Consider the following 19,547-nt stretch of genomic DNA (forward strand, 5'->3'; position numbering starts at 1 on the left):
TGTTAGGATTATACCAAATGTTAATGTTGTGTGCTATTAATGCTATTATTATGATATATTGCAGCACATGTTTAGGATACCAAGTAATCACACCTGAATAAGAACCTTGTTTGTGAATCACTCTAAAAGTGTAACACACTCTGAACTAATCATTACAACTCACTAATCCTAAATCATCGGGGTTAGGTCACGCTTAGAGCGATTGCATCTCATACTTATGCATTATTGCATCCTTGCCAATCTTCTAAACATCGTCCTTACCGTACGATGATGCTATTTCAGAATTTGGAGTTATTGCGTATCGAAGACCCTGTCTGCATAATCTTGCAGCCAAGAAAGGCAAGTTCATCACTTGCTCATGTCATTTGAGTATTTTTAGCAAATTACTTGCAAAGTATTATGGTTATCACTATTGCACAAAAATCAAAACCACTACTTTCATAACTATGAATATGACTATGTGGTGGGCAATGGAACCATGGATTGTGTTGATATGGTGGAGGTTCCATTGCACGGGTTTATATCCATCTAGGATTAAACAACAAATGTCGCCGATGATTCTTGTGCTTGTAATACCCGTGTTAACCATAAGATCCGGAGTGGGACGGAGTAGTCAAAAGTGTTTCCACCTCTCGTTCATCAACGGATGCACTTTACCGTAGACACTTGTATCTGTCGGCGGCAAGCGGTAGGCTGGGGAAGCCTTAAGTCCCCACGGCATAGTCCGTAGACACTTGTCGTTCGAAGAACAAGCGGTAGGTTGGGGAAGCCTTAAGTCCCCACGGTATTGCGGTCTATGATGGGTTGCAGCCACCGACGTAGGAGTGTATGGTAGAGCCCAGCAGCTTGTTGTCGTGGTCGGGGTCCACCCTGAAATTACGGGAATAATGGGACCGACGTGGACCCAGGGTCGGCGCATGCAACAAAGGGTGGGTGTTCGAGGTAGCGGAGGAACATGATTGGCTAGACCTTATACCGGGCCTCACACCAAAGGAAGTGTGGACGAGCTCGCAGCTCGGTTGGCACCAAGGTTAAGATCTCTTATGGGTAAAGCAACACACCTCTGCAAAGTGTAAAGAACCGTGACCTGTCACTCCCTGTTCCGGGATATGGAAGCTATGACAGCGGCCGGAAAGGAGCTCCATGAAGTTCTAGTAAACCGGTGAAGGCTGACGGACATAGTTCTTCTGAATAAAAGCAACCTTTTGAAGAAATGGTTATGAAAACTTGCATTGGTATTAGACTTTCTGGTCTAATACTGTAGCTAGTGCATTAAACACCTCTTTACTATAATGAACTTGTTGAGTACGCTCGTACTCATCCCACCCTTAAATCCCCTGCTTAGATATGGAGGCATCGAAGGAGGATCTACAGTGCAACTCGAAGACCGAGGAGTCAGCAACTACTTCAAGGGACAGGAACCTGTCAGAAGAGTCAAACACCACATTCAACAAGTATAAACTTAGCTTAGCAATAGAAAGGAACTAGTTTCCTAAACCTAGCTCCTATTTAGCTAGAATCTATTCATAGCCTCTGTAGCTAGTTAAATACTCTACAAGTAGAGTTCGTGTTAGATTTAGACTACGAGTCGTTCTTCTGGAGTTATCTGCAGTTTTACCTCATTGTAATGTAGGAGGCTGTGCTGATCTTATGTAATAGAGTCAATGTTGTAATTCTATAGACATACCTTGGACCCGCATATGTTTCTGTTGTACCACTCTGAGCGATATAATACTAGTGGAACGGTGTTTCATTGGTGTTATATCAGACTTGCATACTACACCATGCAGTGGTATGCCGGGTCACCACAATCATGCACTCTAAGGTTATTTAAATATGAACATTGAATGTTGTGGAGCTTGTTAACTCCGGCATTGAGGTGCTCTTGTAGCCCTACACAATTAATGGTGTTCATCATCCAACAAGAGAGTGTAGAGTGGTTTTATTATGTGATCAATGTTGAGAGTGTCCACTAGTGAAAGTATGATCCCTAGGCCTTGTTTCCAAATACTGCAATCATCGCTTATTTACTGTTTTACTGCATCTTTACTTCCTGCAATATTATTACCATCAACTGCATGCCAGCAAGCTATTTTCTGGCGCCGTTACTACTGCTCATATTCATTCATACCACTTGTATTTCACTATCTCTTCGCCGAACTAGTGCACCTATACATCTGACAAGTGTATTGGGTGTGTTGGGGACACAAGAGACTTCTTGTATCGTGATTGCAGGGTTGCTTGAGAGGGATATCTTTGACCTCTTCCTCCCTGAGTTCGATAAACCTTGGGTGATTCACTTAAGGGAAAACTTGCTGCTGTTCTACAAACCTCTGCTCTTGGAGGCCCAACACTATCTACAGGAATAGAAGCGTGCGTAGACATCAGTGTGCGTGTGTGCTTATATGAGAAAAATGTTCTCAAGAGCGGCATGGATTTACTAGCATCAGAGTTCTACACAACACGGTAAATATTTTGTCATGTTTCATTCAATTAGGGGTGGAGCCTAAATTAAGTGCAGCCATAAATATGAGCAAGTGCACCCCTTATGATGGGTCCTAGAGACATTTTCATGAGCAAGTATAGGAATCATTAAGATATAAATGTCCCACCATAGCAATAAGATCATTGGTCCCCGACATAAACCCCTCTAATGCAACTCATAGTATTGGAAAATAGTTTTTGTGAATCAGTCTCTTCCAACACACATTCATTACATTAAAGTGCAGCCCTATGAGCCCATGTAGGTGAAGTAATATGCAATCGAAGTTCGCATAAAACCATCACAGAACAACATAAAAAGATAGAAAACTTGACCAATTACTCATTGCACATCATATAGAATCATAGCCAGATCATCCTATGCCCTCAGAAACGTGGGGAACTACTCACAAGTGTCAAACACGATATGGACCAGAGGCATAATGATTACAAAACAATCTGAATTTATAATCTCTTCATCAAATAAGATAAAGTACCGATCACAAACATGCAACTAGCCTTAAAACGATATCCGGGGTTCAATTCAACACAAACTATGAGGAGGATGATGTCGATTTCATAGATGGAGATGGTGATGGTGATGATGGTTTTGATGGAGATCTTATTGGAGATGTCTTCCCCCAAGCCAAGGAGGAGTGGTGATGATGATGGCATCAATTTCCCCATCACCGAAGGCACCAGTGCGGCAGGATCAGTACTCTCCTGGAGTAGGAGAGGACTCTCGCCTCCGTCGCCACCTCAATAAATCTCGGGAAAATATGGCTTAGGCTTTTAAGAGAAACGGGGACTCCGGTACAAAAGGGGGCCCAAGACGATGCCCGAGGCACAAACGGACTTGGGTGGCGCGTCCAAACATGTAGGGCGCGCCACCTGGTGTCGTTTGGCCCTCGTGGCCTACCTCGCGTGCTTCTTTCGCTCACGGTCCTTCTCCGGATGAAAAATTGATCAAGTATTTTTGCCTAGATTTATAAGTGTCCAAAAAGCCCTGAAACAATAAAAAGGAAATTCAATACCAATGATGGGAACTTTGTAGGAAAGTCCCAGATTTCAACTAAAAATGCATAAATATTGGTGTATGACTGCATATATCAATGAAAACTAAACATATATGTAGCAATAATGATGATGTAAAATGCACATATCACTGTCACACCCTAGAAGGATCACCCTCACAACGTCCTTTCTTATGGCAACAACTATTTACCATGCCACCCCCATCCCCTAGACCAAATGAGCATGTGGCAAGATCATAAAGCTAGCAAGAAATTTCTTCTACTTCGGCGACGAGGCAGAGCATGCATCTGGAGGGCACACACTAGTAAACTGGAAGAATCTTTGTAGGCCCAAGGACCTAGGAGGTCTGGGTTTGCCCGACCTCGAGCGGGCTAGCCCTGCCTGCAATGGATGGACCCAGGGTGTACCTAGGACGGCTCCAAGCTGACCTGTGATGTTGGTGATATGGACCTCTTCAGGACCTCCACAAAGATCACCATCAGCAAAAGGTGAAACCAATTCCCTTTTGAACGATAGCTGGTGCGAGCAGAGAGCCTAAAGTTTTGGGAGTGATATTTGTTCGAGATTGCAACTAGAAAATCCTATAAAATCGCCAAGAAAATTAAGGACGGATCATGTATTCGCTTGATTGCAAGACTAACGCCTTTGTTTCTCTCGCAATACATCGAGGTCTGAGAGCTCATTGAAGCCACGCACCTCACACCTTTGACAACGGATGGTTTGTATACACCCCAAGTTTGTCGCCGAAAAATCTGGAATGCACACACCGAGCCAAAGTGCAAGTTGTTCTCATGGTTGGTCCTGCACGAAAATCTTTTGACCACATATTCTCACACTACTAGGAAAACATCTAGCCTAGTATTGCTAGCAGTGGAGTGCTAGTTAGCATTAGCGCACCACTAGCACGTGCACCACTACTAGCCCAATGCCAGTGGCACACTATGATTAGAAGCTATCATGATGGACGATGATGCATACTATGCCTACATCAAGGTTAGCGCGTTGCACCTTTTCTTGCACTTCAGTTACGAAGTAATTTATGATGGATGTTGTTAGCTTGCAAAACAAGGCTGAAGGTTATATTATGCTGCATCTCATAACCATGTTTCTTTGTAAAACAAGGCTGAGATAGAACATGAGCTGTCTGTACCAACAGCTGATGGAGGACGCAAGACTGAGGCTCAGGTTGTACACGATGTCCTATCAAAGAAAATCTCCCACTACTTTTCTTCAGAACGTGGGGGTTGTGCATCAGCCCTCTCAGCCTTGTCGAGTCAGAAAGAGCAAGCTTGCTGCAAAACTGGAGAGAGAGAGAGAGAGAGAGAGAGAGAGAAGAGTAGAATTGCAGAGCTGTGCGATATTATTCAGATCCAGAACTCTAAAATTGATCAGATGGCCAGCAAGGCAAAAGAAAAGAAAGAGATACAGAATTGGGTGTTTGCAAAGCTTGGGAAGTTGCTCGCATCCATTGAAAAAATCGAGCAGCTGTCTTCGATTAAGTAATCTTGATTACATCGTGAACAGGTGGGATGTTTGACGCTTAACTGTTATTTTGATGTTGCGTTTGTCCATGGGGGACTAATGTGATGACTTTGAACTGTTATGTTAGTGCTTCTGTGCACGCTGAATCGGATCTTACGTTACTGCATGCCTGTAACCCAGTAACATTGCCTGTAATCCATTAAGTATGCCTGTAACCCAGTAAGAATGCTTGTAATCCAGTAAGTATGCATGTAATTAATTATATATCTCTTTCAGTTGTTTCATAGCTCTCATGGGCCATATCATTTGTGTTGGGCCAAAACAGAAAAGGGCTTTTATTGGGCCGTTGATCGTACCAGCGCTCTGTCAACGGCGAATTGGGCCGTCCAGCCCAATTGGCATGCATGGCCCAATTATGTGAGCCCACGCTAAATCCTAACCCTAACCCTAACCCTAAATCCTAACCCTAGCCCTAACACTAAACCCTAATCCTAACGCTAAATCCTAACCCTAACCCTAAACCATGTGGCGAATGTATATTTGTCCACGCGGCCATCTTTTATTTGACAACGTGGCGGACATCTATTCATCCATGCAGCCAGCTTTTATTTGTCAATGTGTCCAGCATTTATTCGCCGCAGTGTCGGGAATGAACAAGCGACTTGTCCAACTTCTACTGGTCCACGCGGTGTGCTTGCAAAGCCGACACGTGTCCATGGCTGACACATTCTGTGCCGACACGCATCCTTGTATGATTGGACCAAGTGTTCGCGATTTACGGATAAATTTTTTGATCAATGGGTGCCAGGTGTCAGCACCGGAATGGGCCTCGTGGCAATCCACGTGGACGTTGATGTCACCCGACCGGACTAATAGCTTAATCATTGTCCTGCTAGATCAATCATTGGACCGATAACACAATGATTGGTCTGACACGATGGTCTCGATCGGGGAGGCAGCCGCATGACGGTTATGCCCGTCACGACGTACCGGGCCGGGTGGGCTTTGGGTGTGGGCTAAGTCGTCACGGATCCATGACGGCACAATCTAACCGTCAGTCTGGCCATCTGTGATGCGAGGTCCGCCACGGTCCTGCAAACCGTCAGGATGAGGCCTTCATGACGGATTTTGCACATTCGCTGACGAACTAAAATCGTTATGGACTAGCGAATTGTTAGTAGTGAATATGGCTTAGTGTTTTTAGGCAAAAAGGAGGCTCTGGTATAAAAGTGGGCCAGAGACGATGCCCGGGGCGCAAATGGACCTTGTGGCGCGTGCAGACATGTAGGGCATGCCACCTGGTGTCGTTTGGCCCTCGTGGCCTCCCTCGCGTGTTTCTTTCGTTCACGGTCCTTCTCCGAGTGAAAAACTGATCAGGTATTTTTGCCTCGATTTTTAGGTGTCTAGAAAGGCAGTGAAACAATAAAAACGAAAAAGAAGGTTTTCTACCTCCTAGGAAATTAAATACCAATGAAGGGGACTTTGTAGGAAAGTCCCATAAATCAACTAAAAATGCATAAATAATGGTGCATGATGGCATATATCAATGAAAACTAAACATATAATAATGATGATATATAATGCACCCATCACTGGAACACCCTAGAAAGATCACCCTCGCAACGTCCTTTCTTATGGCAAAGACCGTTTACCACGCCACCGCCATCCCCTTGACCAAATGAGCATGTGGCAAGATCATAAAGCTCGCAAGAAATTTCTTCTACTTCAGAGACGAGGGAGAGCATGCATCTGGAGGGCACACACTCGTAAACTGGAAGAATCTTTGTAGTCCCAAGGACCTATAGGAGGTCTGGGTTATCCCGACCTCGAGCGGGCTGGCCCTACACTTACGTTTCGCTAGCCATGGCTCCGATGGATGGACCTAGGGTGTACCTAGGACGACTCCAAGCTGACCTGTGATGTTGGCGATATGGTGAGCGTGATATTTGTTCAAGATTGCAACTAGAAAATCCCAAAAAATCACCAAGAAAATTAAGGACGGATCATGTATTCGCTCGATTGCAAGACTAACCACGCCTTTGTTTCTCTCGCAATACATTGAGGTTTGTGAGCTCATTGAGGCCACGCACCTCACGCGCGGTCTTTGAGAACGGATGGTTTGTATAGCAAGTCACCCAAGTTTGTTGCCGAAAAATCTGGAATGCACACGCTGAGCGAAAGTGCAAGTTGTTCTTATGGTTGGTCCTGCACGAAAATCTTCTTACGACATATTCTCACACTACTAGGAAAACATCTAGGCTAGTATAGCTAGCAGTGGAGTGCTAGTTAGCAGTAGCGCACCACTAGCACGTCCACCACTGCTAGCCCAATGCGAGTGGCACAGTAGGATTAGAAGCTATCATGATGGACGATGATGCATACTATGCCTACATCAAGGTTAGCGTATTGCACATTTTCTTGCACGTCAGTCACTAAGTAATTTATGATGGATGTTGTTAGCTTGCACGTGACAAAGAACTAAGTATTCTCATCATCCCAGACTTTCCCTACAGACGTGGAACTCATCAACAAGCCCACAGAAAACTATGAATAGATGAAGAAGATCTACGCCGACCGTGTTCCAGTTGATCCGCTCATTCCCGGCGCGGTACACCGTGCTTTGAGCCACCTCATGGGTCACTAGGCACAAGCGAAATGGTATCTTGCGATGACCTCTGCTGACAATGGGCTGGTTCACCACCATCATGGCAAAGTATTACAATCCCGAGCATTGGATGCTTGTTGTCGTGCTTGTTCTGCTGATGATGATGTATATTTTGGGAGTAGCTAGGTTTGATATGCACTAATGGCATATATTTTGCGAGGTAGTATTTACGTAACCCCTCGGTTGATGAACTTATGTTGCATCACTAGCGGCTGCTCATGAACTCGTGGTGCAACACTATGATCCACTACTAGAACTACTATTCGTATATAGCCTGGCTGATTATGTGATCTATGGTTGTTATTGCGTCGAACACCTTGTGGGTGTATATGGTGAACTCGGTAAGCTCACCAAGAAGGATAGGAGGTGATCGTATTCGCAAACAGGATGTAACCAAAAACGTTGCCTATTCGACGGTACCTTGGAGGAGGGATCCTCACGAGGGGGGGGGGGGGGGAGAAGTAGGGGCCATAGGGCGGAGAGCCATTGGAACGATGGTACGCGGTTTACGTAGCTTCAGAACACGCTGCTCGGAGGCAGGGTCTACTGCTGCTTGTCTGGAATTATCTGGGCTCTTTTGCGTTGTTATAATAAGTTGTGGTTGTGCCTCTAGAGATTCCTGGATCCAGCTTATAAAGGCGTCAAGATCTATAGTTTACACGGAGAGTCCTAGCCGTAATACAAAATGCCTAACTACGGCATATACATTACCGTGCACGTCAATGATCCATCTACTCCCTATCTTGTCGGCATGGATCCGGATACTTCATGAGCCTTCATGGATCCAACTCCTAGTGTAGGTCGGTTGCTGGACTTCCTCAATCTTCTATCAACAACAACTAGGCCGCCCAGTGGGCCATAAGCCACCACCATCATCTGTGGACCACCCGGACTTACCTGATCTAGACCACGTCATTGACATACCCATGAAGTATACACACAACAACAACCGTTGCATTTGTTGAAACACGATTTCCATGCAACCAAACGCCAGGGCATTTTGCTTCACAACTGATGTGTAGTACGAAATGTTTGCAGCAAACAACTTGCACAACATGAATTAGACGTTGCAATTTATTCAGACAACATCCACGAAGGCATGTTCCGCAGATGCGAGCAAACCTAGGCATCGGCCATCCCAGCTAAGCAAAACTATCTTTTTTATGTGTGTTTCTTCGTGGTGGTTTTCTGGCATGTTCTCACCTTGGTCTAAACATGCTCTAGGTGTCCACTTTTTTTCCTGCTTTATGAGAAGGTTCCTGCCGGTTGTTGGAAGAAAAACATGAGATTAACCATGGTGTGAGAAATTTGGCTTTGAAGATCTTATGGCCTTTTTAAATAAAACGGATGGCATGCAAATGCAGTATTGCAAATTGTTGATGCATGCAAAGAGTGCATCCAGTTTCCATGCGATCGGTCGACTGGTAGTCTGGTATTCTATAGGTCATGGAGGTTGCAAGAAGTAACCAAGAAAAGGGTTGCCATGGCTCTGTTGACAGGGGCAACAGACTAACCGGCAGGGGAGAGATCCATGGCGGGGTGTCCCGATTCTCCTGCTAGTCCTGTACATGTCCCGGCCGCTCAACCATGGAACCACCCGCTGACCCCACACGTCATCCGAGAGCTGGGGATCACCCCGCGTTCCCAACACTCGTGCGCATGGACGCCACGACACAACATCGATCCATCCATCACCAAAACACAAGCCTAAACCCACGCCCCAAACTAATCAAAGATAGATACTGTCATTGTTAAACGCGGCATCATCTGCATGTGAGATCGATCCATCGATCGATCGGTATGGCGCCGGGGGTGGGACGGAGCTCGCGCGCCGCCGGGAAGCGCGGGGGCGGGGCGGCGTCGTCGTCCGCGGCCGCGTCCGCGTGCGTCTACTACGCCACCACGGGGGTGCTCGTCGCGCTCTGCGTCGCCGGGGCGTGCTTCCTCACGTCCACCTCGTCCGCGTCCATCGCGGGGGCCGACGGCGGCGGGGACACGGCGGGCGGAGGCGGCGTCACGGCGTACCGCCACACCACGCGCTCCTCGTTCGCGTACGAGGTCACCAGGGAGAAGTCCGCGCCGTCTCCGCCGCGCGAGGTCGAGGCCGAAGAGGGTAGTGCCGCCGCCGAGCAGGAGCGCCGCAACGCCGTCGCCGTGGAGGACCCGCACGCCGCGCCCGATCTGGACGAGCGCCTCTCCGGCGGCGAGGACCTTAGCAAGACCGACGCGGCGGCGGTACTGGACAAGGAGCCTGGCCGCGTCGCCTCCAGCGAGGCGGCCGCCGAGGAGGAGAACGCGGCGGCGGCGGGGAGCGCGGGCACGGAGCAAGAAGCGGCGGAGAACGATCCGGACGAGCAGCAGCCGTCGCATCTGCAGATGCCGCGCGCCACGGTGGAGGAGAAGAGCCTGGACGGCGGCATCGAGGAGGAGAGCAACGCGCGGCAGCGGCAGAGCGACGAGGAGGACCGCATGAGCGCGGCGGCCGGGGACGACCAGCCCGGCACGGGGATCCTCCGCCGCGAGGCGCAGGAAGACGAGGCCACGGAGCAGCCCCTGACGGAAGAGGAGCGTAGCAGCGACCAGTCGCAGGTCGAGGAGGACGGGCGCACGTTGGCGGAGTCCGACGCCGGCCTGGAAGAGGGTGGCGGCGGGGAGGATGTGTCAGAGCACAAGGACGATGACGCGGACGGCACTGGCGCCGGGTCGGAAAACCAAAACGGCGGCGTTGTCGACTCGCTGCCCGGCGAGGAAGAGCGCGGCGAGGACACGTCCGTTCGCGCCGGAGCGTGGGCGACGCAGGCCGATCAGTCGCATCGCGAGAAGGACCGGCGCAAGGACGACGCCAGCGGCAGCGTCACGGACGTCAAGGAGGAGAGGCCGCACGAGTGGAGGACGTGCAACGTCAAGGCCGGCGCCGACTACATCCCGTGCCTGGACAACGAGAAGGCCGTCAAGAAGCTGCGTCCCGAGAACTTCCGCCGCTACGAGCACCGCGAGCGGCACTGTCCCGATGAGGGTCCGACGTGCCTCGTCGCCTTACCCAGAGGTTACCGCCGCCCCGTGGAGTGGCCGACCAGCCGTGACAGGGTAAGCACGTAAACCTTCTTCCATGAACAAAATCGTTACTACTGGTTAGGGTTGGTTACTGACACGACGGCAATGGCTTGTGCAGATTTGGCTGAGCAACGTGCCACACACCAAGCTGGTGCAGGTGAAGGGGCACCAGAACTGGGTGAAGGTGAGCGGGCAGTACCTGCTGTTCCCGGGCGGCGGCACGCAGTTCATCCACGGCGCGCTGCACTACATCGACTTCCTGCAGCAGTCCATGCGGAGCGGCGGCATCGCGTGGGGCAAGCGGACGAGGGTGGTGCTGGACGTCGGCTGCGGCGTCGCCAGCTTCGGCGGCTACCTGTTCGAGCGGGGCGTGGTGACCATGTCGTTCGCGCCCAAGGACGAGCACGAGGCGCAGGTGCAGATGGCGCTGGAGCGCGGCATCCCGGCCATCTCCGCCGTCATGGGCTCCAAGCGCCTCCCGTTCCCCAGCCTGGCGTTCGACCTCGTCCACTGCGCCCGCTGCCGAGTCCCCTGGCACGCCGACGGCGGCGCCCTCCTCCTCGAGCTTAACCGCGTCCTCCGCCCCGGCGGTCTCTTCGTCTGGTCCGCCACCCCCGTCTACCAGAAGCTCCCCGAGGACACCGAGATCTGGAAAGGTACGTACGTAGACATCACCAACTCCCACCCATCGCCATGAATCGATCAAGAAGCGGCATCACCTTACTCTCTGCTCTGCTCTTGTTTGCAGCAATGTCGGCTCTGACGAAATCCATGTGCTGGGAGCTGGTAACGATCAAGAAGGACAGACTCAACGGCGTCGGCGCGGCCTTCTACCGGAAGCCGACGTCGAACGAGTGCTACGAGAGCAGGAGGCGGCAGCAGCCCCCGATGTGCAGCGAGGACGACGACGCCAACGCCGCATGGTACGTCCGGCTCAACGCGTGCCTGCACCGGGTGCCGACCGGCGCGGCGGAGCGCGGCGCGAGTTGGCCGGCGGACTGGCCGCGGCGGGTGCGGGTGCCGCCCAACTGGCTCAACAGCTCGCTGACCGGGGTGTACGGCAAGCCGGCGCCGGAGGACTTCGCGGCGGACTACCAGCACTGGAGGCGCGTCATGGACAGGTCCTACCTCAACGGCCTCGGCGTCGACTGGTCCAGGGTGAGGAACGTCATGGACATGAGGGCCTCCTACGGAGGGTAAGATCGGCGACCAAGAAACCTCTCGCCTTGCACAAAGCAATCGCCATTACTGATGAAAATCCTGCACGAATTCTGACCATGATCACTGCCAGGTTAGCCGCGGCCCTTAGGGACCAGAAGCTCTGGGTGATGAACGTCGTCAACGTCGACGCGCCGGACACGCTGCCGATCATCTTCGACCGCGGGCTGTTCGGAATGTACCATGACTGGTGTGAGTCCTTCAGCACCTACCCGAGGACGTACGATCTTCTGCACGCCGACTACCTCTTCTCAAAGATAAAAGACAGGTCAGGCACTGTTTACTACAAGTCTACAACCTGATATAGCCATGAGCCATGACCGGTTCAGTGTTTTCACCGCAAGTGTGTGTTCTTCAGGTGCACCGTGTTGCCCGTCGTCGTCGAGGTCGACAGGATCGTGAGGCCAGGGGGCAGCATCATCGTGCGCGACGAGTCCAACGCCGTAAGCGAGGTGGAGAAGCTCTTGAAATCGCTTCACTGGGACGTGAGACTGACCTTCTCCAAGAACAATGAAGGGGTGATGTACGCCGAGAAATCGGATTGGCGGCCGGAGCTGATCGCCGAACCAACATAAATCATGTCCTCATCAGTTCATATCAGGATGATAAGCAATTTATATTCTGCACTAGATAGGATTTTCTCTTCTTCTTTTAACATTCTTTCATTGGTTAGTACCTGATATAGTTATGTCCTAATTACCTTACAAATAATAATGTACCCATAAGCAATGGTAGTACATGGTTCTATGTAGTAGTATGTACCTAAGACTCATGCAGAGAAATGAGATGAGTGCAGCAGCAGTTGAGATACATATTTCTAAATTGGTAGGCAAAGCAAATTAAGCCCAACTGTTCAAAGGTAATCAAAAAGCAAATCCAGGACGTATCTCAAACCGTATAATTATGTCTGCAAAATGTACACATGGGTTGTTACAACAAATAAGACAATCGAGCGCGGACACTCGAAACAAATCAATTAAGCATCCACTGAAATATCCTCCTTCAAAATCATTTTGTTTGCCCTAGTAGTGGTTTCTTTTCTTTAGTAACACTACTCATGATGCTTGCCACTAATCTGAGTGTTCCACCACAAAAATGCTGCTACAATCTATACTATTACAAGTTAATACCTCATGCTTGATGCTTTGCAATTCATCTTTCACTTTTCTCGATAATTCAGTAAGCTGTAGATTGGAAAATTGATGGGTATCATCAGGCACTACTTGCAGCTAACCCGTTTGAGGAGTTATGCTGTGAAGTGCTCTTGTTTCTGTAAAGTGGTACTCCACCACCAAGTTCCTTCAGCCTCTTTACCATATCATGCAACCACTCGAAAGTGAGCTTGTTCTGCGCATTGAATTCCTCTCTCACCTGCGGATGCACTCTAAACCAGTCCCCTAGCATCTTGTGGACATGTGATCGAATCATTCTCCATGGCACTGGGTATTGCTCGCAAAGTTTCAAATACTCAATGGCAAGATCAGCCTGGTCCAAACCACTATCTTCATCGCCATCTTCTTTCCACTCCTTTGTCCGGAAACCACCAAATAATGCTGGATTTTCTAGAAGAGGTTCGGCTGAAAGCACGCCATCTGCACCAGTATGTTCCAGACAGCTCTCTACATCCTTCATATGGCGAATGTTTCCATTTGCAAGTACAGGTATTTTCAGAGCGTCTTTGACAGCTTTGATGACATCCCAGTCAGCTCGAAATTTCTTCCCATCCTTCTCATCTCTTGTCCGTCCATGCACAGCGACAAGAGAAGCACCGGCTTCTTCAATCATCTTTGCATATGCTAGTGTGTCTTCCAGTCGCGGGAATATGCGGATCTTACACGCGACTGGAACACGAAGGTTTTCAGATAGATTTTGCACAAGGGATTTCACAAGGGGAAGGTTGTCCATAAGAAATGCCCCATAATATCCCCGTCTAGCAATGCGCTGTGGGCATCTGCAATGTTTCCAGGAAGGCATTACTGCCATTTAGAAGAGTATCCAGTGTGAAGCATATTTTCAAAGCAATGTTCATATATATGGAAAGAATGAACACATAGTTTAATCTTAAAACTAATAGCATCCCGGACAGTGCACAATAAGCAGTATCAACACCCTAAAGAAATCTCGGATAGGAAGAATTATGAATTTGGAAACCTTCACTAAACTTTGAAACACAACAGCTTCGGAAAATAACTTCAGATTAAATTCTTGCATTGCATGCTTCATTGCCAACATCAAACTCAAGGTATGCTACTTCAGCAACATTAACCAGAAAGGTATTATATTTCTAAAAGTACATTTCTGTTTATGCAATTAACATATATGAACCTACCACAAACACAGCTAGATAAGTGACAAAGAACACCAATACTTTTTCAATATAACAACATAAAGTTTGGCACGTTACCCAAAATTTATATCGACATAGTCGCAATGTCCTTCCACTATCTTTGCAGCTTGTAACAAAATGTCAGGATCATTGGCACAGAACTGAACAAAAAGTGGGCGGTCCTCCTGTACATAAGATTTAATCAATTGTCACACTGTGCACAAGTAATCAATTTACTGTATTCAGTACCCTAAAAATACTAATCACAAACAGTGCATGCACAAAAAAGCTAATTACTGGAAACAACTGTTCAATTTTTCTGTAGTCCTACTCTATACTCCCATGACAAAGTAATGTGATGTACCGAATCTTCTGCATAATAACAGCAGTTCTCCACTTGCTGGACTTAAGGTGGTCGCATTACAGCCAACAGAACTGGTGAAATGCTGCAGTTCACGACCACCCAGCATACGTCTACTTCAAAGTTATGATTCCAGGTATATGCATTTACCTTGGCCAACTCATTACACCATTGTTGGCTTGTTGTAAACACGTAACTATACTCAAATCCCATCCTAACGATCAACATCAAAGTTTCAATTCCACCTATTTGCATTTGCCGTGGTGAATTCCCCACATCTGGGATGCACCATCAAAATTACGCGCAGGCTGAAGTAAATTTTGAATCGTAATGCATAAATTCGGGTATCCTATAGCTGGACCATAGCGAGGCGGAGACCTGGAGGACACATGAGTGTGAATCTGACCTTGCAGGTGGTGAACTCCATGTCCCTGTGCTTCTCGTTCTCGGAGAAGATGCGGGAGTGGAGCATGGGCGTGTATGCCGCGCCGGCGCCGTAGCGGCGGCAGAGCATGCGGAAGGGCAGCTCCGAGTTGTCCACCATGGGCGCGACGACCAGCCGCGGGGCGCCCAGCCGCCTCCAGTGCGCCCACGCGCGCTCCACCCTCTCCTCCGCGGTGGCCGGCGGAGGAGGCATTGGCGCGGGCGGCGCGGGCGGGGCGGCCTCCTCGGAGGCGGCGGCCGCGGCCGCTGCGGGGCTGGAGCAGATGTCCTCGTCGGGGTCGGCGGCCGTGGTCAGGTGGGCGGCGGCGGCGGTGGCGGCCGGAGGCATGGCGGGGCTAGGGTTTAGGGTGCGGAGGAGGCGGCGCGGGTCCGGGAGGAGAGGCGCGAGACGTCGTGCTGGCATCCGGCTCGGTTCGGTGGTCCGTGCGTGGGTCGGATCGCCGATTCGTGTCTTGCGACTCTGATCCGGTCGGCCTGCCCAAACGGGCCTGCGGCTCTCAGCTCTTTCGGCCCGACCCATGATCGTGCATGCATAACTTTCGACCCACGTTTAGCATACAGCCCATTTACATTTCTTCGGAACGAGGACAATTTTATCCACAGATCTTGGTGTGCATGGATACGCACGCACATGGGTATCTTCGGGCAGGGTGATGAATATAGGTACGTGGAGGCGCATGTCTCGTCGAACCCTCCTCATTTCCATTCCGAATCTTCCTAGTAGATAATTCAATAAACACCACACACGTACAAAACATGAATTTACGAAATGACACCGCGCAAAACGGTTTACAAATAGTCGCTGCAACAAGAATTCATTCGGGATACGCCAATGCTGTAATGGTATTATGAAAGCACCTAAGTGTTGGCAGTTGTATTTTCTATAAGTAGCATTTTCCGAGTACAAGGAGTTTGTGTATCAAATTAGAATTCTCCACTTTACAATAAATCCATCCATCTCTTATGAAACTATTGTAATTAACCGTAAACATAAACTGTTAGCTCAAGACTTTGGGATCAACGGGCCTTCCTTCAACATAACCACCGATGCCGTACATGATTCGCATGCAAAGGATCGAGCAGGAAGTGGAGGACACGATGAAAAGGTAAACACCAATGACAATGTCGGCAACTCTAAGCTACACTAAATTTACGATAAAGGGATGTGCTAGAGAAGGAGATGGAGTAGAAGCATGGGCGGATCCAGCAGGGTGTAAGGGTGGGGCGTGCACGCCCCACCCTAAGAATTTAGCCCATTAGCACATAAAGAATGTATATGAGAGAACAAAAAACTCACAGGATCGACCCACGCAGTAAAGAAAAACCTACCCATGTTCCACAACTGTACACTGCTTTCATCGCGAGATTCATGAATTCCTCGTCTGCCAGTCTTCTGAATCCCAAACCGCCCGATCTCTCGATGCCTAAACTGATCGATCGCACCATCCTAAAGCCAACTGCTAATTAAGGGCGCGGCTTGCAATGCCGCCGGCGACATACGCAGTCAAGGACTACTCCCGGCGCACAATTTTATTTCATCTTCTTATCTCCAAGCCCTCTCTTTATCAGGTGAGGTGCTGCGTGCTACACCATGTCTCTTTTCTTTTATTCTTTATTTGTGAGTAGCTTTTCTATAGTACAATTAAGATATCGATTCATTAGGGACTGATTAGATCATCGATAGATTAGATTGTATTTTTTGCATCACTAAATTGCTGAGTCATGAAGAGGAACGGATACATTTCATCTCTTTTAAAAAACATGTACTACCTCCGTGTAAATATAGTTGTCTCAGTTTTTTTTATACAAATGTATCTATAACTAAAATATATCTACATATATTCCTATCAAGATAAAAATGAAACACCTATTTTTAGACGGAGGGAGTAGTTTTTGCGAATATTTCTATATGCAAATTTCAGAAGAAATCATTGAATTTATGTTACTTATAAAATGAATCAATTTTTTGTGCTTTTCAATTTGTCATGTCATATTTGTGGTATTAGAAAAAAAAATTATGTCTAGTTGCCCCACCCTAGCGTAAAATTCTGGATTCGCCACTGAGTAGAAGTGTCATGGAGAAAAAAGCCCACGGTGACCCATGGTTTGGAGGATGAAACATGTCTCAAAGCGGGCGTACACTATGACATGTCAGGGCCCAACATAAACTATTGCGACATTTTGAAGTAATAAGACAGTTATTCAAGGTGCGTCAAGAAGCTAGAACATTTCTGATAGATTAGTTGTACCATACAAATTGTTGGAGTAAAGTTTTGGTTTATGAACCTAAAAATACAATCAATCCAATTAAACCTCCGAACAAGACTCACTTTTTCAGCCGCTGCTACATTACCTGAATCGAGTCAAATCTCCAGGAAAATACTTTTGTACTTACACGCATGAGTATGGATATTTCCATCACCGCCCGTTGTGTTTTCAGTAAAAAGAGGACAAAGAAAGAAATATTTTCATCTACCATAGTGAGCACGAGTGTCGAGAAATAAATGGATGGTGATGGAAACACCCACACCCATGTGTGTAAGTACAAATCTCCACTACATCAACACATTTTGGACCAGCCAAAACTTCTGAAACCATATAACTTTGATCACTAACCTTACTCAAAGCAATATGACTGATGATGTGATAGCAACTTCACGGTTGTGGTAGCCTCGTCATAAAAATAGAAGGTACATTTAGGAAGAAATGAAAGTAAAAAAAGGAAAATAAATGAAAGTAAAAAAGTAAACATTCTAGGATAATTACTAGTACAAATGTGGGACACTTAAAATGAAAAATTACAAAAAAAAGGGAAAAATATATAAAAAAATTACTAACTGTAATAATACAAGAAAGTTCACAAAAAATATATTAAATCAATCATAAAAATATCAATTCTGTTTATTATTTTGGGGCTTTCTCGAATTCCCTCTCTTGTATAAATATTTTTTGTTATTTTCTTCTGATTGTTGATGGGCAAGTTGTGCCTGTGGAGCTCATGCACATCATTAAAAAAGACAAAGTGTTCTTTTCAGATTCAGATGGGACAACGGATGGATTACTTTCATATCCCAAAGATAGATTTAAAAAGTGCACCGCTCTGCAATCGGTAGGGCCTTATTCCTGTCTATCTCACACAAGATGGGTTCGATATATATATGGGACGAATATGATCTGATTATGTAGGGCGCACCCACCGCATTAGGCAGAGCCCCCATGATCTGCTACCTGTAAGCCAGATTGAGTTGTCACTCATGTCGGATCCCACATGACATGAAATCTCCAGTGGGAGGAAAAAACGCGGTATATGTATCATAAGAAACCTGCTCTGCAAGCAAAATTTGCTTCTTTAAGGGTGCCGAATTGGTCAAAATGGCGCATGTATGCATGAACTCATGATTGCGGCACAGATTCGACTAGAATATAAGCATGCATATGGGCAGGTGTCCAAGTTGCCATCTTATTTGATCTTGGCTGGGCCGCTGGGGTTTACATGATCTTTTTGACAGCTGCCGTACGCATAAATTAGTATTCCTTACCACTTCGTTCTGTTTTGAGATAACAATGAATCTCCCTGCTCGGTGTCCTTTTCGGAACTAGCTTTTGGTTTGGGAATGATGTCTAGATCTTGTAAATGTAATGCATGCTTTGGTCAGGTACTAAAGAATGGTCATCGATCGTTGTTCTGTTTGAAGCACCTAGCTTATTGAGGAAACATCGTACAGATATAATACACTACAGTTTTTTTTTTTTTGAGAGAAAGATATACACCACAGTTCTGAGATAGCAATGCCTAGGACCTTTTCGGCACCTCCTTTTCGTTGCGGTTGCGCGCCGCCGTCCATGAGACGAAACTGAGAAGTCTATCTATATATCCAGGAAAGAGAAGCCTACCATGCTAATCCTATGTGACTCTGGTTTAGGGTTGGGCGGCAGTGCAGCGACGGGCTATAATGGCACATCACGTACACGGAGATCGGCCAAATAGGAGATAGAATTGTCAAAGGAGTAGCTTAATTAGCAATCCGCTCCAGAGCCATTGTTGTCATGGATGCCGATGGATGGATCAGTCGTCATGGTGAGAGAGACCAACGCGCCTACGTGGCGGGAACGCGTCGAGGTTCACGCGCGCGCTCCGGCTCGATCGCCTCGAACCTCGGACAGGGGAAACGTCAGACAACCAAACGATGTGCTTAAAACTCCATCAGATCGACCTCTGCCACCAAGACTGCCTAAGCAGGCTGGTTCTTGAGGAGAATCCCCCGCACCCCCCTCCCCCCCCCAAACCCCAAGGCGACCGGGGCGTCCACCCTCCCCCTCGCCGGTTCCCCATCTCCCTCCCTCCCCCCGCCGCTGCAGCTGGCGAGTGCCGCCGGGCAAAGCCCGCGTGCTGCCGGTGGCAGCGGTTTCTCCCCTCCTCCGCGCGCTAGGAGGCCCGACGGGGCGGATCCCGACCTAGCGGCGGTGAGGAGCGTCGGTGG

At 48.2% G+C, this 19,547-nt stretch overlaps 2 protein-coding genes across 2 annotated transcripts; one reads left to right on the forward strand and one right to left on the reverse strand.

Moving 5' to 3' along the window:
- The first annotated feature begins 9,463 nt into the window (after positions 1–9,463).
- LOC124684045 (probable methyltransferase PMT24) lies at positions 9,464–12,510 on the forward strand. The gene is made up of 5 exons (XM_047218451.1): positions 9,464–10,750; positions 10,836–11,373; positions 11,466–11,913; positions 12,009–12,203; positions 12,294–12,510. Exons 1-5 carry the CDS (start codon positions 9,464–9,466, stop codon positions 12,508–12,510), a joined length of 2,685 nt encoding a protein of 894 aa, XP_047074407.1.
- A 340-nt stretch (positions 12,511–12,850) lies between these two features.
- Positions 12,851–15,478, reverse strand: LOC124684046 (tRNA-dihydrouridine(16/17) synthase [NAD(P)(+)]-like). Its single transcript, XM_047218452.1, has 3 exons — positions 15,029–15,478; positions 14,340–14,446; positions 12,851–13,886 (listed from the first exon to the last, which is right to left on the reverse strand). The coding sequence occupies exons 1-3, from the start codon at positions 15,467–15,469 to the stop codon at positions 13,148–13,150; spliced, it is 1,287 nt and encodes a 428-aa protein (XP_047074408.1). The 5' UTR covers positions 15,470–15,478; the 3' UTR covers positions 12,851–13,147.
- Positions 15,479–19,547: the final 4,069 nt, after the last annotated feature.

This window comes from Lolium rigidum, chromosome 1, assembly GCF_022539505.1.
Source record: "Lolium rigidum isolate FL_2022 chromosome 1, APGP_CSIRO_Lrig_0.1, whole genome shotgun sequence".
NCBI classification, from domain to species: Eukaryota; Viridiplantae; Streptophyta; class Magnoliopsida; order Poales; family Poaceae; genus Lolium; species Lolium rigidum.

Bases quoted from the DNA above. Each gene is read 5' to 3' on its own strand.
- LOC124684045 (XM_047218451.1), top strand. From the start codon at position 9,464: ATGGCGCCGGGGGTGGGACGGAGCTCGCGCGCCGCCGGGAAGCGCGGG. The intron at 10,751-10,835 runs GTAAGCACGTAA...TGGCTTGTGCAG, and splicing joins GGCCGACCAGCCGTGACAGG to ATTTGGCTGAGCAACGTGCC. The intron at 11,914-12,008 runs GTAAGATCGGCG...GATCACTGCCAG, and splicing joins ATGAGGGCCTCCTACGGAGG to GTTAGCCGCGGCCCTTAGGG.
- LOC124684046 (XM_047218452.1), bottom strand. From the start codon at position 15,469: ATGCCAGCACGACGTCTCGCGCCTCTCCTCCCGGACCCGCGCCGCCTC. The intron at 14,447-15,028 runs GTCAGATTCACA...TCTTATGTACAG, and splicing joins TGGAGTTCACCACCTGCAAG to GAGGACCGCCCACTTTTTGT. The intron at 13,887-14,339 runs GTAACGTGCCAA...GAAACATTGCAG, and splicing joins TATGTCGATATAAATTTTGG to ATGCCCACAGCGCATTGCTA.